We start from the raw sequence: 22935 nt of genomic DNA on the forward strand, positions 1-22935 counted from the left end.
AATTCTGTACACAGGGGAAAACAGGGAGGAGGCCCCTTAGCTTAAGCAGGAGGCCACACAGGACCCATGTGTTCATATGTATGACCCACATGCCGTCCACATACATCCCACACTGCCCCATAGACGTATGTACAACAACATGTTTAGGTACAAGAGTCTGTGTACTCAAGATTTACTGTCAGCAGCAGGGACAATCTAACCAGGTCCAGAGCAAAACACAGCTCTGATCTACTCACACCTTAGATGTAGGGAGCTCAGGAGCTCTTTTTTTTTTTTTTAAAGATTTTATTTATTCATTTTATATATGATGAGCACACTGTCACTGTCTTCAGACACACCAGAAGAGGGCATCGGATCTCCTTACAGATGGTTGTGAGCCACCGTGTGGTTGCTGGGATTTGAACTCAGGACCTCTGGAAGAGCAGTCGGGTGCTCTTAACCCCTGAGCCATCTCTCCAGCCCAAGGGGTCACCTGCTTTCAACAACTACTTGAACATCTGTTTGGCCCAGTTTTAGGATTGTGCACCTGTTGCCAGGTGGGAGGTACTTGGAAAATCTAACCTTGTACCTCCTGGGACCCGGAGGGTTCGGAAAGACAGAGACTGGTCCCTGGACCTCAGCTGCCTCTAACTCACAGAAGATGTGCCCCGTATGGCAGCCGAGAAGCCATGACGGCTGAGCGTCACACACAGTGGTTACACAATGAAAAACCTACTCCAGGGGCTGGAGAGACTCCAGTGGTTACGGGGCTGCTTCTGCAGAGGACATGGGATCAGTTCCGCCATCCACATAGCAACCCACTACCACGGGAAACTCCCAGTTCTGGGGATCTGATGTCTTCTCCTGGCCTCTCTGTGAGCACCAGGCATAGATATGTGACCATACTCACACACAGAAAAACATACACAAGTAAATAAAAAATAATAAGCTTAAATTCTCTCTGTTTCTCTCTCTCTCTCTCGCTCGCTCTCGCTCTCTCTCTGAATTTCAGGTGTCTGGTGATAGAAGACCTCACCCTTGAAACAGGATTTCTACAGGTTATAGACAACCTTGCTGGTGTCAGTCATGCTGGGAGAGCCTGTCTCGCTTTGAGGGGGGCAACTCTGGAAGGCAGGGGCTGCAGAAAGGAAATCCGAGCCACACAGTGCAATTCTTTCTGTCTTTTTTTGTCCCCTCACTCTGTGCAGCAACAGCACAAGGGCATTTATCGGGAGGTTAGAATCCTGTCTCCTCCTATCTCCTGTCTCTTTAAGCTGCCTCAGATAGCTACAAAATGGGACTCGGGAACAATTCACAGAGGTCTTGTCTAGCTTGGAGGAAGGCCCTAGATTCACTCGCCAGTGAGGCCTAAACCAGGGACGATGATGCATGCCCACAATGCTAGCAGCTCAGGGTGGAGGCAGGGGGATTAGATGTTCAAGGTCATCCTCCCTTACACAGCAAATGCAGCAGGGCCATCCTGGGCTACATGAGACCCTCTCTGAAAAATAAGTTATTTAAATGAAAATCAATTAAAAAAAATGCATGCTTCAAACTGACCACGTGCAAGGTGCCCTGATATTTCCTATCCAACTTTTTAAAGTGCACTCTCTCCACACTGCCCCCACCAACTCTCTAAATTGATTTTGATCCTTCTAACCCAGAAGACCCTAGAGGGAAAGACGGAGTTAATCCTATCTCCGTTGTGCCGTTCAAATCTTCCTGCTGGGCTAGAGATTAAATGCAATGAGAATTCAGGAAACTAAATTAGAGAAATGACAGACAGGGGCATCCCATGCCCCCATGCCTCATCGTCTTCTAGAGGAAAAAAAAAAAAAAGAAAAAGAAAACTCAGAGAAGAACGTGGTGCGTCCTGCCCGTAGATAGAAGGCTTATTTTCAGACAGCTGAACACTCAGAAACCCTAACCAGAGAACCAAGGGCAAGAGTCCAGCAGCAGAGCAGGGATTGGACCCTGACCAGTGCAGGGGTTCTCAATCAGTGGGTCGCGACCCCTTGGACAACCCTCGATTTCCAAACACATTTATAATACCATCCATAACGATAAAAGAATTAGTTATGAAGTAATGACGAAAGTAACTTTATAGTTGGTCACCACAGCATGAGGTCGGTTTTAAATAGTTGCAGGAGTGGGAAGATCGAGACCCACTAGTGTGTGCGTGACCTGGTTGGTACCCTCCAGCTCTTGGTGGCTTATGGGAAAGTGTTGTTTGTTCTTTGTTCTTCAAAGGTTAAACACGAGAGATGGGGCCCGCCAAGACTTGGGTAAAGCAGAGGCTACCTAAAGCTTCAGGGACTGTTCCTCACTGTTCAAGTCAAAACTTGGGCCTACAGCCTGCCCGTGCCCTCAAGGACCAGGTTAAGCTGAGTGCGGGTGTGAGCCCAGTCCAGTCATAGACAGACGCAGGTGTGTTGTAGAAATTATTTAAACTTGACGTGGGGTTTCTGACTTTATATCACTTAATTCCTGGATAAGAAACACACAAAACCTTTATATTTACAATAAGTTTTCATTAGCACAAGAGCTGGACAGATATCTACCCTCTATGCTTTTTACTATCGATAACCCCGTTATTACTGTGTTTCACCTGTGCTGTTCTCAACTCCAATTGGTCAGTCCTCGGGGCCATGTTTTCTTGACTCCTTAACCTGTGGTGGCTGCTTCTTCCTTCTCCTGCCTTCTTCTTGTCCTCCCTCTCCAACCCCAAGTCTGGGAAACCTAAACCCCACCTATGTCTCTTTTACCCAGCCATTGGCTGTTGACATTTTTATTTACCAATCAGAAATAACTTGGGGGCAGGGTCACTGGTTTACAGGCAGACTCCAGGTCTTGGGGGGGCCCACACTCAGCATTACAATACACAGTAAATGACAAAATCTCAGCATAGGTATGCACGCATTTCATATAGATCAGTGCAGTGTGTGTGTGTGTGTGTGTGTGTGTGTGTGTGTGTGTGTGTTGGCATCCAGTGCCAGCAAGAAACTAAATGGGGCTGTCTGATCACACGTGAGGACAGGCGGGGGAATTGCTCACTAACCGTTGCTGTGGCTTCCTGCCCTGTCCTCAGTACCAGCATTTGACATAACCCTTGCTGGTCTGCATTAGACTTGAATTTTTGATAACCCTTTCCCCTTGCTTCTGGAATACTGACGTCATAGATGTGGCCATCATACCCTTCCCTGGCACCTCTCCTATCCCTCAACTATAGGAAAAGAAGAGGCTTGAAAAACTTGAGCTGAGGGTATTATGCTGACCGGAGTCTAGATTTTAGAAAAAGTATCTAACTTGTGTCTGGATAAAACTGGGTAGCCAGCTGGGCAGTGGTGGCATGCATTTAATCCCAGCACTCGGGAGGAAGAGGCAAGTGCATCTCTGAGTGAGTTCGAGGCCAGCCTGGTCTACAGAGTAAGTTCTAGGACAGCCAGGGCTAGGACAGAGAAACCCTGTCTTGGGGATTTAAAAAAAAAAAGGAATGAAGATCCAGTAGCACCCTCACCTCATAGGAAAACCAAATGGATTTTCTTAAGAATAAACAAGGAAGGGGAGTGGGTTGGGATATTAGGGTGTCCACCACATAGAAACCCCACATAGTGGGGTTAAGAGAGTTGAGAGAAGATGGGAGGAAAATGAGGCATGATGGCACATGTCTGTAATCCCAGCACTTGGGAAGGATCAGCCTTTACTGCATAGCAAGTTAAAGGACAAACTGGCCTACCTGTGGTCTTGTTTCAAGGAAGAGGAATGGGGAGTGGGAAGAGAAAGATAGGCAGAGACAAGTGTAATGGTGTATGTAGAGAGTGTGCTCACATGTATGAGAGAGTGAAGAAAGGAGGAGTAGAGATAAGTAATTAAGCAATATAAATGAAGTAAAATGGTTAGTTTAATTGTCAACTTGGCACATTGTAGTCTACCTTGAGAAGCGTCTCAGCAAGGGATGGTAAAGGCTGGCCTGTGCAAATACCTATGGGGAACTGTGTTGATGACATTAACCCAAGTAGGAAGACCCAGCCCACTGTGGGCAGCACCATTCCCTGCGCTTAGTCCTGGATTGTAGGAAGAGAAGAAAGTAAACAGAATGTAAGTGTACATGCATTCTCCACTCTGCTTTTGACTGTGGTATGAACAGCTGCTTCAAGTTCTTGCCACCACGCCCCACCTCGTTGATGGGTATAACCTGGAACTGTGAGCTGCAATGAGCCCTTTCTCGCCTAAGCTGCTTTTTTGTTCAGGGTGTTAGATCACAGCAACAGGAAATGAAGGGAGTGGAAAAACGGAAAAAGTGAAGAGGGTAAACTTCATGGATCTAAGCCTTCCTCTTTCTGGGGTTCTGGGTTTGAGGGCCCTTGAGTTCCTTTGCTTTAGATATGTGGGTATGGTATGCAAAAATCTCAGAACACTGCCATAACAACTTTGGACATGGAGGAGACTAGGAACCTCACTGACCATGTGAGGAGTTTGGTAGACACTCATATCCTCACCAGAGGAACGAGCATGTGGAGGATTAGAGAGATGGCTCAGCGGTTAAGAGCACTGGCTGCTTTTCTAGAGATCCTGAGTTCAAATCCCAGCAACCACATGGTGGCTCACAGCCATCTGTAATGAGATCTGATGCCCTCTTCTGGCATGTCTGAAGACAGCTATAGTGTACTCACATAAATAAAGTAAACACATCCTTAATCTGTGTAACCACTGGTACTCAGTTGCTCTGTTAGCATACAGAATCTTGATGACGCAGAGCTGGTTTGCTGCTTTAAATGGATGCAACAGTCATTTGTGAACCAGGGCGGGGAGATGCATGACTGAGCAGCATCAGGAACTCTGCGACATCCTGGGTGAGGCAGGGCACTGTAGAAATACTATCGGGGGATGGAGAGATGGCCCAATGGTTAGGAACATGGCTGTTCTTCCCAAGACCCAGCTTCAACTCCCAGCACCCACAAGGTGGCTCAGAAAAATCTGTAACTCCAGTTCCAGGAGATCTGATGCTCTCTGCCCTGACTCCTACATGATCTGTATGCATAAGGTTCCCAGACATGTATGCAGGTGAAACATTCATACACGTAAAATAAAAATAAATATATCTTCTTTTAAAATAGCATCAGGGGTTTAAGGTGACTTGTTGGAGAACCCTGTTATTAAGGTCGTGGTCCACCTCTCCAAACTCAGCGTAAAATGGAGGACTTCCTTGCTCAGCGTAACTTCTCTTTCTCTGCCTAACCTTATTTGGAGGGTGTCTCTGAGCAGAGATGCCTGCCCTTATCTGAAGAATGAGTTATGTGCACACACGTCCTGCTCTAGCTTCCCACCCATATGATAATTAGGTGCTGTGTTATGACCAACCTGTCTTAGTTAGGGTTTTACTGCTGTGAAGAGACACCATGACCAAGGCGACTCTTATAAGGACAGCAATTTAATTGGGGCTGGCTTACAGGTTCAGAGGTTCAGTCCATTAGCATCAAGGTGAGAACATGGCAGCATCCAGGCAGGCCTGGTGCAGGCAGAGCTGAGGGTTCTAAAGGCTGCTAGCAGAATAGTGGCTTCTAGGCAGCTAGGATGAGGGTCTGAAACCCCATCCCCACAGTGACACGCCTACTTCAACAGGGCCACACCTTCTAATAGTGCCACTCCCCGGGCCAGTCCTTTCTGTCTGTACCCCTAAGAGCCCTCATATACCCTACCCCTGGAATAATAAAATGGAATGATCTCACTGAAGCTGTCTCCAGAAGTCCTTCGGTCATACAGCCAACTGAACCCTCTACCCTACTTCTCTGCTTCTTCATGGGTGGTCGGCCAGTGACCCCAAGGAGAAAGGATACCTACTGTGACTCACCAATATAGATTGTCACATGAAGTCCTGCTCTACCAATCTCAAGTGACTATAAGAACTGTAAGATTATAAGGGGACATTTGTTCACCAAGAACCTGTATCAGATCCTAATCAGTGGTCTCACCCTGTGGGCCAAGACCCCCTTGGGGGTCGCAGATATCCCACATATCAGATATTACATTATGTTTCATGAGGGTAGCAAAATTACAGTTACGAGGTAGCAATGAAATCATTTGATGGGTGAAGGTCACCACAGCACAAAGAATGGAGTTAAAGAGTCTCAACGTTAGGAAAGCTGAGAACCACTGTTCTGTATCTTCTGTTCTCATCACCTGAGGGTCAAAGAAGTATCAAGTTACAATCTCTGGTCCCCAAAACTGCAGAAGCCTAGGTGAGCCAGAGAAGGGGTAATAGGCTATCCCCCAAGACACGAACCCAATAGGGATAATCTGTTAAACTCTCAGAAAAATCCTGGCAATTCCTCTTGCTTTACCGTCTTCCTCCTGTAATTGGCTACCCTAGCTGCAGCCAAGGTCTCCCCGCACCCATGAATACTGAACAGACTGGATTTCTAACTGTCCACTATGATACGCAACAGTAGCCAAGTCAGCCCCATAGGGAAAAATGCCTTTGGTGGAGTACTTTAAATCTCTTGGCTGTCCTGTTACTCAATCGACTACAAGCCCAAACATCAGTTCTGAGCTGAGGGGTTTGATGAAAGGCCAGTCGGCTTTCAGGAATTATGGGTCTCAGGTAGGCCTCCGTCATGTCCTGTAATATATTGGAACTGAAATAACCTTAAGGCAGGCAATTTAAAGGGCCCCCACCCCGGTCCTGAAGAATTGTACCCACATGCTGACATGAAGAAGCAGTGGGGTCTCAGGGGTTCATTTGTAAAGCCGAGAACAGCCACGTTGCTGCCACTGGGGATTGATGAATGTGCTACTGAAATTTTTTTTTTTCTGCGAAAATGCTGGGATTTTTCTTTTCAACTGAAACAGAGGCTGACACACAGTGTGTGGTGGAGATTTCCGGTAAGGCTTTTAGAGTGAAAACGAATTTGGGGTGCCCTCACAGCAGCTGGGGAGGGGGAGCTGATTTCCGATTTTGAGTCTTGGAAGTTTATAGCGAAGCCCGTATAGCTTTGGGGTGTCAAAGCACCCCACAATTTGGACCCTGTAAAAAACTACTAAATACAGGGCTGGGGAGATAGTTCAGTCAGTAAGGAGTTCTATCCCAGGAACCCACTGGGAAAAAAAAAAGTCAGGCGTAGGAGTGTGCACTTTTAATCCCAGTGCTGGGGAGGGAGAGATAGGGGTTCACTAGCCAGCCATCCTGGACTACTTGATGAGCTCCAGACCAGTGAGAGACAGTGCCTTAATCAACAAGGTGGACAGCTCCTAAGTATGACACTTGGGGTTGCCTGCTGACCTCCAAGCACACCCAGGTGCCCACACCTGAATGAACTCCTAGGCAAGCAAGCCTAAAGAGCAGTGTATTCTCTGGGAAAACATGTTGTATTAAAACGAAGGAATTCTTGTCTTCCAGTAGACAGCTTGGCCTTTATGATCAAGAATGACTGGGGTGGCAATCTCATTGGGAGTTTTGATCCAAAAAAAAAAAAAAAACCACACACCATATACTGTCGGTCTTGTGTATGGACAGCCTATATTTAAAAGACTTTTCAAGTTAAAACTTTGTCCAACCAACATCATTGAGCTCATTTTACGACGATGTGAATGAAAGCTGAAATGGTTACATTTCTCTGAATTCCACCACAGACTGGAAACAGCCCCTCCCCCATACCACCTATAGGCTGTGTGCTGACGCCAACTTGCGAGAGACAACAATCCCACAAGATGCATGGAGCTCCAATTAAGTGTACCGTCTCACACAAACCCACCCTTTGGAATGCCTCCTAAGAAAACATCTAGGCGAATGCATGAAAAGTGGAGGTCATACCACTCCATTATTGCAGATTGGAACATTGTAGAAAGAGAAGAACCAGATCCAGCAGGATGCTTTGAAACATCTGACCGAAGACGGTGACCTTGACCCACAAAGGCTCAAGAAGAGAGCCATGCCTTACCTGATTGCTGGAGGAAGGTGTTCCAGTTAAAGTCAGCATTTGGTATTGTTGCAATTCCTAGTGGACCAAGTAGGAAAAGGAAAAGAAGTTTTAGCTCTCACAAATCCATTCAACTTCTTAGGCACTGCAGTGGAGTTTCCTAGGCCCCTGGGCTCAGAGGTTGAATGTACCCATTGATTCCAGGGAAGTAACATCCCAATAACCACCATCCCAACAGACCACCTTGGTTGGTGCAGACCTTGAGCTCTTTAAAGAGACTCTGAAAGTCTTCTAAAACATTGGCATTTTTTTTTAAAGACTTATTTATTACATATAAATATAGTGTAGCTGTCTTCAGAGACACCATAAGAGGGCACCAGATCTCATTACAGATGGTTGTGAGCCACCATGTGGTTGCTGGGATTTGAACTCAGGACCTCTAGAAGAGCAATCAGTGCTCTTAACCATTGAGCCATCTCTCCAGCCCCCAAACATTGGCATTTGATTTCTACCACTCTCTGCTGTTTCCTCAGATAGATTTTTTTTAAGTTAAACTTATTTTTATTAAAAAATAAAATAAAATTCATCCCCGAGTGATGGCTGCCCCAAGTTCTAAGGAAAGCCGGGTATATACAGAAAAGGGCTCTGAAGAAAGAGAGGAAGAAAGAGGAGGGTTGAACTCATAAGTTACATTATCTACCCACTTCTAACGTTGCTTCAAGGTCATCAACACTTGCCCAAAAATGCTGCTTGGGCATCTTCTGCATAGGACCTATAGCCCTATAAGACCTGTGAGGTAGGTGCTTCCTCCATTGCAGACAGTGTCCAGACAAAGAGGTCAAGCCAGTTCACCAGGAACCCAGTTTCTTTGGACCAGAGAAACAAAACAAAGGAGCACCAGGCTCTGCCTACATGGACTCCACAACACTTTACCAGCCCTTTGAGCATATCCATTTTGCAATGGAGACTCCTATGACTAGTGTTTGAAAAGTAAGGTAGGGTCTCATGTAACCCAGGCTGGTCTTGAACTCACTCACTTTTGACCTTTACCTGCCAAGTGCTGGGGTCTCAGAGGCCCAGTGGAACCCTAGTGACATGATAAAGCCAAGAAGGGTCTGTGGGGCTGACACATTTCAGTTATTTCCTACCTCAGCCACTACACCTGTGTCCACCTAACTGAAATCAGTCCCAGGTCCTTCTTTGGATCCCTCTGTCCATTCTCTGTCACTGTCTTGAGGACAGTTGTTTATAAGGGTCAGTGGAGCCAGATAAGAGAGCTGTGTGCCACTGTCACTAAGTACTGTTGGGAGGGGAAGAAAATAGTATGGGGTAGAAGAGTCCACAGCCCCCAAATCAAGGCAAAGATTTGCCTTAGTTATTCTACAAGCTTAGTCCTGTAAATCCAGCTAAGGCTGGAGATAGCATGGCCAGGAGTTCAAGGCCAACCTGGATTAGAGAGTCTATAGAAAGAAAAACCAAATAAAACACACAGGGAGGGACAGTGGAATCTATTGTCACTGGTAGAATACATGGTCATCTGCAGTTTACTGTTTTATAATTTTTTCCCAGCTCTCTTTTAGTCTAATGTTAGAAAGCAATAGAAATGTATCCTCTCTACTTATTCTAAGTACCACTCAGAAACTGTATTATCTCAGCAGCCAGCATTCTCTTAAAATGTAGAATATCCAGGGGTCCAGCAAAATGGCTCAGTAGGTGAAGGTGCTTGCCACCAAGCCTAACTTCAATCTTTGGGATTCGTATGGTGAAAAGAGAGAGCCACTCAGGTGGTGGTAACTCCCAGCTTAATCCTAACCCTCAGGACGGAGGCAGGCAAATCTCTGAGTTCAAGGCCAGCCTGGTCTATGGAGTGAGTTCCAAGAGAAAACCAAGTCCTGAAAGGTGTCCTCTAACTTTCATGTGTGTCCAATGGTGTGTACATGAACACAAATGAGTAAAGCAAATGCAATACGTTGTATAGGTATTATATATATATACTTTAAATTTTATATACTATATGTTCTATATTAAAATATACTAAATATATATTATATGTATATTTAAAGATTCTTACCTTGACTCTGGACAAAGATCTTTCCAGTTGCATGTGGCTTTTGAAAGGGGAAGAAAAGGAGAAGTTAATTTGATGGTCTGACCATTCTATACTCTCAGAAACCAAGATAATTAAATTACCCTTTTATAAACATCTCTAAGTCACCCACAAATGGCATGTTAGGAGCATAGAGTTACTTCATTCCTAAAGGGTTTTGCCATTAATAACAGTCTCTAAAAAGAACAAAGAAAGAGATCTGGCTTAATGCAGGGGAGTTCCCAAAGCCCAGAAGTGTACCTGTTGCTGAAGAAGAGGTAGATGGACAAGTGCCATTTAGGGGTACTTTGTCACCAGTGGAAAGGGTATTGCCCATCCCTTGGGACAAAGGAAGAAGGAAAGAAGAGAGGACAAAGAGAGAATGGGGAGAGAGGAGAAAAGGGGGAGAAGGTGGAGAAAAAGGAGGGAAGGGGGAGATCCAAAAGGCACAAGTGGCTGCCAGTGGGAAGGACAGATTGACCACAAGACAAAGCAGTGCCCTCAATGTTCCCGGAATCCCAGCAGAGGCAGCTGTCTCCTCTTCTGCCTCCTCCCTCCTTCTCTCCTTCCTCCTCTCTCTGTCCTCTCCTTCACTCTTATCCTTCCTCCTCTTCCTTCTCTCCTTCTCCCTTTGTACCAAGATCCCAATTTCTTATTCTTTGTGGTGTTTCCCAGTGAGAGCACACAAGTGCCCCTAGATGGCAAAAAGCCCATTTCTCCAGATAGCAGAGACAAGGGTCTGTGCTCACTAAATGTCACAGAGCTGGAGAGGGGCAGAGAAGACTCTCAAATGCTGATGGTTGTGGTAAAAAGAAAGACGTCTGGACATGAACAGTGGAGACCGTCACTGAGTATATTTTTATCTTGTGACCTAAATATTCTGATGAAGGCAGAGGCAATCATTCTGTTATGTGTATACATACTCTACATACACTTATATGTGGGGCACAGCACCACCACTAACAAAGCAAGACTCTGACATTGTAAGGGACACATACTGGTCCTCAAACTTATCTGTCAGGTTGGGGAACAAGCTGTGGTGACAAAGCCTAGGCAGGCAGACACTCCGTGGGAGGACAGGGAACCAGCCAAGGGTATGTAGAAGAGCAGCTTCCACTCAAGAACAGAGCTGTTCACTTCCATTTGGGTTTTGCCTCAGCATCACCATTTTTAATTGAACCCTTTTAACCACTGGCCCACCAAAGCTTTCACTGTCCTACTCAAGGTTCCATTCAGCTAATACAGGTGTCCCCAAGGGAATCCCTTGTCCTAAAAAGCCCTTAATAAGAAGGTATTTCAAAAATCACTTCTCAGCTAGGTACAGTAGCGTGTGTCTATATTTCATCACTTTGGAGAGTAAAGCAGGAGGATTGCCTTGAGTTTGAGGCCAGTATGAGATACATCAAGAGCCTACCTCAAAACAAAACAAAATCTCCTGTTTGGATAATAGAGACTGTCTACAAAACCAAATGTAAAATGAGGAGTGGAGAGAGACAAGCTATCCCGTAGCATCCTAGACCTCACCAGCACATAAATAAGAGAAAAATAAGTTTAAATACATGCTAGGCGAACCCTCAACATGGGTTGTGGTCTTCAGGGACTCAGTACTTCAGAGCAAGAACTCTCTCGGGACCTTCCAGTACATACCCCTTGTACCTACAATGTCATGTCTCCATAGAACTTGTGCCATTGCCTTGAGTCTAGCTTTTGCCAGGGTTCCAGACCTCTCATCTTCAGGTTCGAAGCCTCTCATGCTAGATTCCATACTCAGGACCATATACCCATCTCAACCTTTCTGTTTGTTTGTTTAAAAGGGAGCTCCCGGGTTGGAGAGATGGCTCAGCGGTTAAGAACACTGACTGCTCTCCCAGAAGTCCTGAGTTCAAATCCCAGCAACCACATGGTGGCTCACAACCATCTGTAATGAGACCTGATGCCCTCTTCTGGTGTGTCTGAAGACAGCTATAGTGTAATATATAACAAATAAATAAATAAATCTTTAAAAGGGGGCCTCCGGTAGCTGGGGCTGGCCTCAAGCTAGGTAGCTGAGGATGACCTTGAGTATTGGATTCTCCACTTCTGCATACTAGCATTACAGAGGCAGAGCACCAAGGTTTTGTGGGGCTGGAGGATGGAACTGAAGGTTTCCCATGTGCTAAGGGGACCATGATCTACTGAACTATAGCCAAACCCAGTTATAAATGCCTTCCGCTCACAGCCATGTATGTTTTCAAAGTGACACCTCGCCTTATTTTACTATGTTATTTTTCTCTCCTTGCTTGGTAAGAGATTTATAGGAAAAAGAACAGGAGGGTAAAGGAGGTCCTTTGGAAGCGCCAATCTGTATGTAATCTGCATGGATACAAAGTATTGTGTAATCTTCATTGATACAATGTGTGAGCCTCGCGTGTAGGGGTGGTGATTTCCTCTAAGCAATTTGTAACCATTATATATGTTCTTTGAAGAAAGCTACAATCGGAAGTCATTTTTGTAATTTCAAATCAAAGTCATTATTTTTTTGCTGCCCCCGCTGAGCCTTAGACTCTGCATCTATTACAAGAACTCTTAATGTACTTTCCGCTTGCAGAAAGTTTAATATCAGAAGGTTAGCCTTTTATATTAACCCGAGAGTGAGAGGTCTTTGTGTAACTGTGGTCTGATCTTTCTTTTCTTTCGTCTTTTCCCTTATCTTGTGGTGCTCCCAGGTCAGAGACGACTGCTGTACTATTGAGCCACACCCTGGCCCTCCATCCAAGGGCTGTATGTCTCCAAAGCCTCCAAGCTAAGCCCTAGCCCCTCCCTGGTTGGTTTTAGGCAGGTGCTTTACAGTTGAGCCCATTCCTAACCTTATTGTGCCCCCTCCTACCCCATTTTATAAAATGGGCCTCTTACAAAGCCGTGCTTATTCCAGAACATGTACTTACAGGATGCTGGCTTTTCCCATTAAATAATTAGTCAAATTAAGTAATAAGTTCTCACAAGCATTAAAATGGAGTCTTTTTTTTTTTTTTGGTTCATTTTTTTTTTTTCGGAGCTGGGGACCGAACCCAGGGCCTTGCACTTCTAAAATGGAGTCTTAATACTCTCCCCCTTCCTCTTAAAATAACACACACACACACACACACACACACACACACACCCCAAAAAAACAAAAAAAACAAAAAACAAAAAACACAAACAAGCTTCAGTTCTCAGTCTTTTAGGTTTTCATTAGATCCCAGAGAAATAGCCACGAGAGATGAATGAACAGAGAAATTCACAAGTCTCCAGGCATGGCCATTTCTTCCCGTGACAGAGTTCAGTTGCCAGCTTAATTAATTTTACGTAGAAAAGGGAACGGAAAGGGACATCTTGACTTTTTCTACTCATAATAGAAAGTATATTTATTATGAGAATAGTAGCAAGGCCACTCTGGGATTAGCATTGTTATCACACCCAACTTAATTACCTTTCTAAATGAAGCTGGAGGGAAAAAAAATGCAAGTTTTAAGTTTTGAACTGGATTCTTTCCTTAAAAGCACATTGACACACATATCTATCTATCTATCTAGCTAGCTATTTAGCTAGCTAGCTATATACAGTCTCTCCTTTTTATAAATGTCTCTGGGGGAAGGGGAGTGCGGGAGGGGTATGCATGCAGTACCCACAGTGACCACTAGAGGGCATAGGATATTCCTGAGACTAGATGATTATAAGTTGCCCTACGGATACTGGGAATTGAACTTGCTGTTAGTGCTCTTAACCACTGAGCTATCTCTGCCGCTTTCATATTCTCTCTTTAGAAGTCACAAAGTGCCAGGCATGGTGGTGACTTCAAAACCTTTAATCTCAAGCACGCAGGAGACAGAGATAGGCCCACCTCTTAGGGTTCAAGTTCAGCCTGGTGGACATAGTTAAGTTCCGGAGGAGGAAGTGGAGGAAAGAAAGCCCAAGAGAAGTAGAAGCACCTGCCTGTAATCTTCTTTCTAAACTAGGATTACTGATATCTGGTCACCCTTTGGAATACTTAGGGAAGATTACTACCAAACTACAGCCTGAGTCAAGCCTGCTTCCAAAACAAAGCACAGAAAATAAAAAAACCAAAGCTGGCTTTTCCTCCAACAAGATTAAGACTGCGTCGCTCAAAGCACATCATCCGCCATTCACAGTACACGAATCGAAGTCTCTCCTCAAAAAATCTACCTAAAAGAATTCCACAAATACAGCTCAGCAAGCCGCCTTTATATTATTTGTACATATTTGTATTAGAAAAGAAATCGAATCGCATAAAGGCATTGGGCTGAACCTTATTGGGAAATCCACCCACAACCCTGTACAAAAATGCATATTAAAAACAGCTTCACTTTCAAATTTAATAACTCCCCAGCCTTTATTTTAAACTATGAAAACGAGTTAGTCTCATCTTTTATTAGGTTTAACGTCAGCATCTCCTATATGCTCATCTGGCAGGGACCAAGCCATCTTAGCTACTTCACAAGTCGTGTTTTCCTTTTTAATGTTTACTATTTAAAAAAAATAATTATTTTTAATTATATATGTACATGTGTGGGTGGCTGTGTAAGTGCACATGAGTGCAGGTACCCACAGAGGCCAGAAGTGGGCGACAGAGGTCCGATATCTGGACTTAACAGGCAGTTGCGAGCTACTTGCTGCTGTTGCTAGGGCCTGAACTCAGGTCCTCTGTGAGAGAACTATCCGCTCTTAATTTCTGAGCCATCTTTGCAGCCCTCATTTTTTAAATAGTAATATTTTTTAAAAAGCCAGTTGTTTTAGATTGATTTATTTATGTGCATTTATGCTTTGCTTATACATATACGTATGTACATCCCCTGTACACTTGAGGCCTGCAGATGTCATAAGAGGGGCACTAAACCCCCCAAAACTGGAGTTAAAGATGGCTGCTGAGCTGCTGCGTGGGTGCTGGGAACAGGAACTGGGTTCTCTGGAAGTGAAACCAGTGCTTTGACGGATGAGCTGTCTCCCTGTCCCTCGGTGTTTGTTTCAAGTGCCTAGTGGCTCTTCCTGGAAGAGGACTGGCTGAGCAAGGGTAGTGTGAGAACCTGAGCTGCTACCCTGCCTATCTCACTCTAGATGATTGCCCTCCCCCCACCCTCAAACCCTCACCCCCTACCCCACGGCACTGAAGCTTTTTGCTTCAGAATTGGAGTTCATTGCTGATAGTCAATACGTTGTTTCAGGCGCTATTCAAACAACTTATTGGTTTGGGTTTTTTTTTTTTTTTTTTTTTTTGGTTCTTTTTTTCGGAGCTGGGGATCGAACCCAGGGCCTTGCGCTTCCTAGGTAAGCGCTCTACCACTGAGCTAAATCCCCAGGTTTTTTTTTTATCATATGCATTTATTTGGGGGATGGGTGGATACACACATACTATGATATAGCCATGTATATTTGTTTTGGGGTGTGTTTGTGTGTGTACATACTGCGGGCCATGTGCATTTATTTGTTTGGAGTGTGTGCATATATTATGGGCCATGTGTATGTGTTTGGGGTGTTATGCCCAGGCTGTGTGGAGGTGACAGAGAATGGAGGTATTCAATTCTCTCCTTGCCCTATGTGGGACTTAGGGATTGAACTCAGGTCATTAATCTTAGACAGCCATCAACAACCCACTGAGCAATGCATCTTACCAGCCTCCACTGGGGTTAAGTAAAAGTGTTAATAAACAGCTGAACAGGCAATATGTCTGCCACTTTCCACCAGAAAAAAAAAATGGTGTTATAAAAGGGAGGGGCAGCCAGGCGGTCGTAACATATGCCTTTAATCCCAACATTTGAGAGGCAGAGGCAGGTGGAGCTCTGTGTTCAAGCTCCAGGACAGCCAGAACTGCACAGAGAAGAAAGCTGTCTGGAAAAAGCGGTGTGGGAAAGGGGGAGGAGGGTTGACTTTACTTACAAGATTTAAAAACTATGTTATTAAAAGGGGGAGGCCTTGTTTTGCACACTTGTGACCCAAGTACTTGGGACGCAGAAGCAGAACAATCAGGATTTTAGGCCTTACTCCATAACAGGAGTCTGTTTCAAAAACTATTGCTAATATGGCTTGTTGAAAGCCGAGGACAGAACTCGGAGGTAAGCATTTGTCGGTTCTGCTCAACAGCACAAAGGAGGCGCAGGTTTACATGTATTCCAAGCTGGGTAGACGGCGCATGCCTGTAATCCCCAGCATTTGGGAGGGAGAGGCACAAGGAGAGCTGCAAGGTCAAGGCCAGCCAAAGCAATGCAGAGAAAACTAGTTCCAGGCCAACCCGGGTTGGGGGTTTAGCTCAGTGTTAAAGTGCTTGCCTATTGGCTGGAGAGATGGCTCAGGGGTTAAGAGCAGTGACTGCTCTTCCAGAGGTCCTGAGTTCAATTCCCAGCAACCACATGGTGGCTCACAACCATCAGTAATGGGGATCTGGTGCCCTCTTCCGGTGTGTCTGAAGACAGCAACAATGTATTCACAAAAAATAAATATAGAAAGAAACAAAATTTTTTTTTTAAAAGGGCTTGCTTATCAAGCATAAGGGGTGGAAGGTCAATCCCCCCCCCCCCCCCCCCCCGTCCAGTGTAGTGGGAAGGGAGGAGTAGGAGGGTGGGTGACAAAATTATAAGAAGATGATAAAGACATTAACTACAAAAAGAGAGAAGGAAAGGGAAAAAAAGTTTAGGGACTGGAGAGGTGGCTCAGTTGTTTAGGAGCCCTGACCTCTGCTCCAGTGGATCTTGGTTTGGTTCCCAACACCCACAGAGTGGCTTCCAACCATCTGTAACTCCAGTCCCAGAGAATGTAAAACCCTCTTCTCCCTGCCACTGGCACCATGCACATATGTGGTGCACAGACATACACACAGGCAAAACACCTACACACATCAAATAAATTGCTTTTAAAAACGTGACCTGGTCAATATGCCATTCACATTTCATTCCAGGATACCCTAGAGATATTCCTGATATTTTATTCAAGAAGCACAGAAGTGCTTTCCACCTGTATAAATGTAACATTCTTACATATAGCATTTCAAAGTTGTATTAAGAGACTAGAGAGGTGACTTAGTGGCACTTTCTGCCCTTTCAGAGGACCCAGTTCAACTCCCAGCAACCACATGGCAGCTCAGGACCATCTGTAATTCCAGGTCCAGTGGATCTGACACCCTCAGACATACATGCAGGCAAAACACAATGCACTTCAAACGAAAATAAACCGTGGAGGAAGACCCAAAGCCCCACCCTTAGTTGAGGAGCTATTGACAAACTGATGGCTTCTGAGAAAGGGACAGTCTTCTTTTTACATGTGGCCCCTGGTATGCTGACACACTTTAGGGTAGTTCCCACATGAAAGGGTGCGTGTTCAGCCGACTGGATTCAAGGGACTTAAAAAGCAAAAGAAAATACAGTGCATAGGGAAGCAAGGTAGAGCTACAAAGAAGAGGAGTTGGGAAGGATGAACACGGTCAATTTATATTGCATGGGGCTGAGCCTGGTATGGTGATGTACACCTTTAATACCAGTGCTCGGGAGGCAGAGGTGGGCAGATCTCTGTGAGTTTGAAGCCAGCCTGGTCTACAAAGTGAGTTCCAGGACAGCCAGAGCTTGTTACTCAGACCCTGTCTCAACCCTGTCTCAAAACACCAAAACCAGAAAAACATTGTATGGGGCTGGAGAGATGACTCACTGGCTAAGAACACAGTTCTCGCAGAGGACCTGGGTTCGATTCCCAGCACCAAGCCGGCTGGCAGCTGTCTCTAACTCCAGCTCCAGGAGGCTCAAGCACCTGACAAGCGTGTGGTATTACACAGATACACATGTAGGCAAAAATACCCGTATACATTTTCTTTTTAATTTTAAAAAGGTTTTAGGGTTTGGTCCCCAGCTCTGAAAAAAAGAACCAAAAAAAAAAAAAAAAGTTTTATACATTGTATCAAATTCTCAAAAAAATTTTTTTTTTAAATCTTTTTAAACACCACTGAACTTTTTCAGATATCCATGCTAGAGAAATGCAGTATACAACTGTGCCATACCATGGTCTAACAGACTTCTTTCCTGTCCCCAAGCCCCACTGAAAGGACTATGGAGGAATACATACCCACTGTACCTCTGCCGTGTCCTTCATTGCCTCTGTGAAAGCTACCGCAAACCTAGTCAATGGATAGAGATAACAGCCAATTAGGTTGGAATGCAATTAACACAACTGAGACACAGCTCCTCCCAACAGCCCAGGAGAGGCAGAGAGGACCCAGCTCTAAGTCCTATCCGTTGTCATGACTCCCAGTCACTGCCCATTAGGCTTCATCTTCACCCACACCAGATAAAGTTGCACGTGGGAAATAAACTCAACGATACCCTTTCTTTTCTTTTGTTCCTTTCAAATCATGCAGTGGGAGCGGAGATTAAAACTCAAAGCCAGACTGGGGAGATGGCTCAGTAGTTAAGGAATATTTACTGGGGGTTGGGGATTTAGCTCAGTGGTAGAGCGCTTGCCTAGCAAGTGCAAGGCCCTGGGTTCGGTCCCCAGCTCCGGAAAAAAAAAAAAAAAAGGGAATATTTACTGTTCTTCCAGTGGTCCAGGATTCAGTTCCCAGCAGCATGTGAGGCGGCTCACAAGTACCTATAACTTTAACTCCGGGGGAATCTGACATCTTCTTTGACCCTTGTATGCATGTGGCATGCACGATAACATACATTTACTTGGTTTTTTGTTTGTTTGTTCTTTGGGGGTTTTGTTTATTTGTTTGTTTTTTTTATTTGTTGAGACAGGGTTTCTCTGGGTATCTCTGGCTGTCCTGGACCTCACTCTGTAGACCAAGCTGGCCTCTAACTCAGAGATCACCTGCCTCTCTCTCCCAAGTGCTGGGATTGAAGGTATGCGCCACCATCACCCTGCTGCATTTATGTGTTTAAGAAATAAAAAAAGCCAGGGCTGGAGAGATGGCTCAGTGGTTAGGAGCACTGCTCTTTCAGAGGTCCCGAGTTCAACTCCCACCAACCACATGGTGGCTCACAACCATCTTTAATGAGTTCTGATGCCCTCTTCTGGTGTCTGAAGACAGCTACAGTGTACTCATATATAATAAATAAATAAATCTTAGAAAATTAAAAAAAAGATTTAATACTATACTGTATGGGATAAAAGTTTAAATTCCTGAAAAAAAAATTTACACAGCCCCCAATAGGGAAAAAATACACCAATTTAAAAGTGTTTGATTAAAAATGCAATGTACGGGGCTGGAGAGATGGCTGAGTGGTTAAGAGCACTGACTACTCTTCTAGAGGTCCTGAGTTCAAATCCCAGCAACCACATGGTGGCTCACAGCCATCTGTAATGAGATCTGATGCCCTCTTCTGGTGTGTCTGAAGACAGCGACAGTGTACTCATATAAAATAAATAAATAAATCTTTTAAAAAAAATGCAATGTACATTCAGAGCCAGACAAGCTCAAGAGCCTCATTTATAGAAGCATGAGCCGCATGGTGTCAGACAAGGAATGCATGACTCGCGCGTCTCTCCTGCCTACTGGCCTCAATCAATACCCCCCCCCAATAAAAAAAATCAATATTTGCTTTAATAACAATGCGATAAACAACCCTAATGATAATACCGTAAGATGGATTTGTTCAATAATGTTTCCAGTAAACAGAATTACTTTCCTTCCATAGGACAGTGTAGCACGAGCCACGTTAAACGGAAAGGCAGTATGTTTTCAGGATGTGCAAGCAACAGTAAGGAATTTGTACTAATAGGCCACCTTTTTAAAAAAGACGATTTGTGTGCACATGCGTGCGTGCGTGTGTCTCCAACACGCAGTGCCTATGGAGGCCAGAAGGGGGAGCTTGTCCTCTAGAGCTGGAGTTGCACTTCGGTTATAACAGGAGCCACGTTGATGTGGAGAGAGGGAAGGGAACTCTGGTCCTCTGCAAAAGCAGTAAGTGATCTTTTCGTTGGTGGTGTTTTTGTTTTTGTTGGTGTTGTTAAAAAGACTTATTCATTTTGATTTTCTTTTTCTTTTCTTTTTTTTTCTTTTTTTCGGAGCTGGGGACCGAACCCAGGGCCTTGCACTCGCTAGGCAAGCGCTCTACCACTGAGCTAAATCCCCAGCCCCTCATTTTGATTTTCTTATGTGTGTTTTTTCTGCGTTGTATGTGTACATGCGTGTGTGTGTGTGTGTGTGTGTGTGTGTGTGTGTATGCGTGTGTATGCGTGCCACACTTACAAAGTGCCCATGCAGCTCAAGAGGAGCTGGCCACAACTAGTTCTGGAACAGGGTTTCCTTCCCACACTATCTTCACAGAACAAATGCATGTATCATCATCAAGAAGCACCAGCCGCAGCCAACAGAGCCATGCTCTGGGAGGCTCTCGGGTCCTGGATGGCTTGGGAGTACTGGATACACAGAGGACTAAGCCAGGGTACAGAATCCTCAGTGGTGGCCATCTCTCCAATAATTTACGGGACTCACAAAGGAACAGAGGCAGGAACCATCTTGAATACTGAACAGCCATGCTGACGAATAGCTACAAGGATGGCCCTTGGGCTGGGAAACCTAACTTAGGCCCGCTTTGCTCTTAAATCATCTACTCAGTCCTGCACTGTGGTACATTTCTATAGTCCCGGTGCTCAGAAGCCAGAGGCAGGAGCAGAGTTCAGGGTCATCCTCAGTTATCCAGAGGTCAAGGCTAGCCTAGGCTACCAAAGACCCTGTTTCAGCGCATGCACTCGTGTGCACGCACGCGCGCGCGCACACACACACACACACACACACACACACACACACACACACCCCAAAAGCACATGCTAGGGCTTTCTTCCTGCTACCCAGAGTCTTCCAGAATGTTCCTGGGATAATACAGTAAGCCAGGTGCATTGTAACCCTGCTTGATTACGATGAGAATTTGTAACAAAATAAAACTATGCTGAGGGCCAGTTTTGTTTTGTGGGGTTGTTGTTGTTGCTGCTGGTTTGAGACAGGGTCTCTCTATGTAGCCCTGGCTATCCAGGAACTTGGTATGTAGATCAGGCTGGTCTTAAGTCTCAGATAGCCACCTACCTGTCTCCCAAGTTTTGGAATTAAAAGCACGCACCACCGAGCCTGGCGAGGGCCTTATTATTGGTGAAGGTGACTTGGTTTCCCTGGTAAGAAGAAAGAAAGGCTTCCCATTGGGCGAGCCACAGCCTTACCTGGCTTCCTCCAGAACTTTCCCCATGACTTCCTTTTTTTCTTTGTGATTGGCGTCTTCATTTAAATCCGTTCCACCAAAGATGACCCCAAAAGGAATGCCATGACCTGCAAAATGACAACAAAAGGAACAGACTGGGCGTCAGGAGGCACCCCCACGACTGGCCCTCATCCACAGAGCAAAAGCACACGTTCCCGTAACACAGGGCTGTGAGGCTTGTTTTGAAAGAGCTCGGTAGCCCAGGTTGTCTCCAGACTGTCAATTCTCCTGCCTCAGCATACTCAGGGCTGCTGCAATTATAGGTGTGCACCACCACTCCTAGATGTGGGGTGTGTGAGTCTGTGTGTGTGTATGTGTGTGTGTGTGTGTGTGTGAGAGTGTGAGAGAGAGAGAGAGAGACAGAGACAGAGAGGGAGGGAGGGAGGGAGGGAGGAAAAGAGAGGTGTATGTGTGAGAGGCATTTGTGTGTGTATGATGAGAGGGAGGGATGCATTTGCCACAGTGCTGGTGTGGAGGTCATAGGACAACTTTGTGGAGTCAGTTCTCTCTTTCCACCTTTGTGTGTTCAGAAACTTTGAGGAGCCAGGCTTCTAGAGAAATTGCCTTCACCCGTTGGGTCATTTCATTGGCCCAACCTTGTTTTTGAGGCAGGGTGGCCATGAGCTTGTTTTTACCCTGAGGGTGACCTTGAACTCTTAATTCTCAGGAGTCCAGTAGGATAAGCCAGGGGTCTGAGATTTCCCCCAAGCACTGCCATACCCAGTTGATATCTCTCTGGAAATTGAAGGCAAGACTTTGCATGCGCCAGGAGTTATAGCCCCAGGTCCTAGGTGTGATGTATTTTGTATCAGTTTCATTCTGGAGGAGCACAACAGGTAACACTGTTAAAAAAAAACCTGGGGCCATTGAGATGGCTTAGCAAATAAAGGAAATTGCCACCAAGCCTGATGACCTAAGTCCCATCTCTGAGACCCACACAGTGGAAGGAGAGAATCATTTCCTTGTGCGTTGTCTTTTGGCTTCCACAAAGATCTCTCCCTACCACCACCACCTCCGCCATCATCACCACCACCCCATATACACAAATATATATACAAAGAAAAACTCACACTAAGATTAATCATGTCAAGTTCCGCCCATGATAGTCTGGACTATTTTGCAAATTAACTTTCCTTCACTTTTAAGCACTAAAGAAAAATATTGTTTACCACAATCTATCAGAGCCAAGCTCATCAACCCTGGGATGTGATCGAAGAGCTCATCAGAGGAAGCTGAGGATGAGGAGAGGGCCCTGTTTGTCTCTCTCTAACCTGCAGGGGCAGCACTGTGTAGCCCAGGCTGTTAGACATCGGCACCTGGAGGTCACCAGGCACAGCCCCTCCCTTATGATCACCAGCTTCTAAAGCCAGTCTTCAGGTTGGCCTTAAACTCAGAGATCCTCCTGCCTCAGCCTCCAGACTGCCCCATCCTGTTCAGCCTTAAAGTATCTTTGAATTCAGTTCCACGCACACCCAGAGTGTGGTGGCACAAGTCTTTAATCTCAGCATTCTCTATGTGTCTTGGGCTAACCTGATCTACATAGCAATTAAGTTCCAGGTTAGCCAAGGCTCTGTGGTGAGATTCCGTCTCAAAAACAAAATAGTTTATCCCACACAATATCTGAAAAAAAAAAGTGGAAATAAGATGTCATCATTCGGGGCTGGAGAGATGGGTCAGTTGTTAAGAGCATCAGTCATTCTTCTAGAGGACCCAGCGTTCCTAGCACCTATATGGACTCAACTGTATA

General features: G+C 45.3%; 1 protein-coding gene across 2 annotated transcripts in view; it reads right to left on the minus strand.

Moving 5' to 3' along the window:
- Positions 1–22935, minus strand: part of Glt1d1 (glycosyltransferase 1 domain containing 1) — a 74339-nt gene that overhangs the window by 35934 nt on the left and 15470 nt on the right. For both annotated transcript variants that reach the window (NM_001431733.1, NM_001431732.1), the window contains 4 exon segments: positions 7917–7973; positions 9967–10003; positions 18061–18112; positions 21151–21256. In NM_001431733.1, coding sequence (NP_001418662.1) covers positions 7917–7973; positions 9967–10003; positions 18061–18112; positions 21151–21176 — 172 coding nt within the window. In that variant the 5' untranslated portion in view covers positions 21177–21256.

The sequence above is a fragment of the Rattus norvegicus genome, chromosome 12 (assembly GCF_021556685.1).
Source record: "Rattus norvegicus strain SHRSP/BbbUtx chromosome 12, alternate assembly SHRSP_T2T, whole genome shotgun sequence".
NCBI classification, from domain to species: Eukaryota; Metazoa; Chordata; class Mammalia; order Rodentia; family Muridae; genus Rattus; species Rattus norvegicus.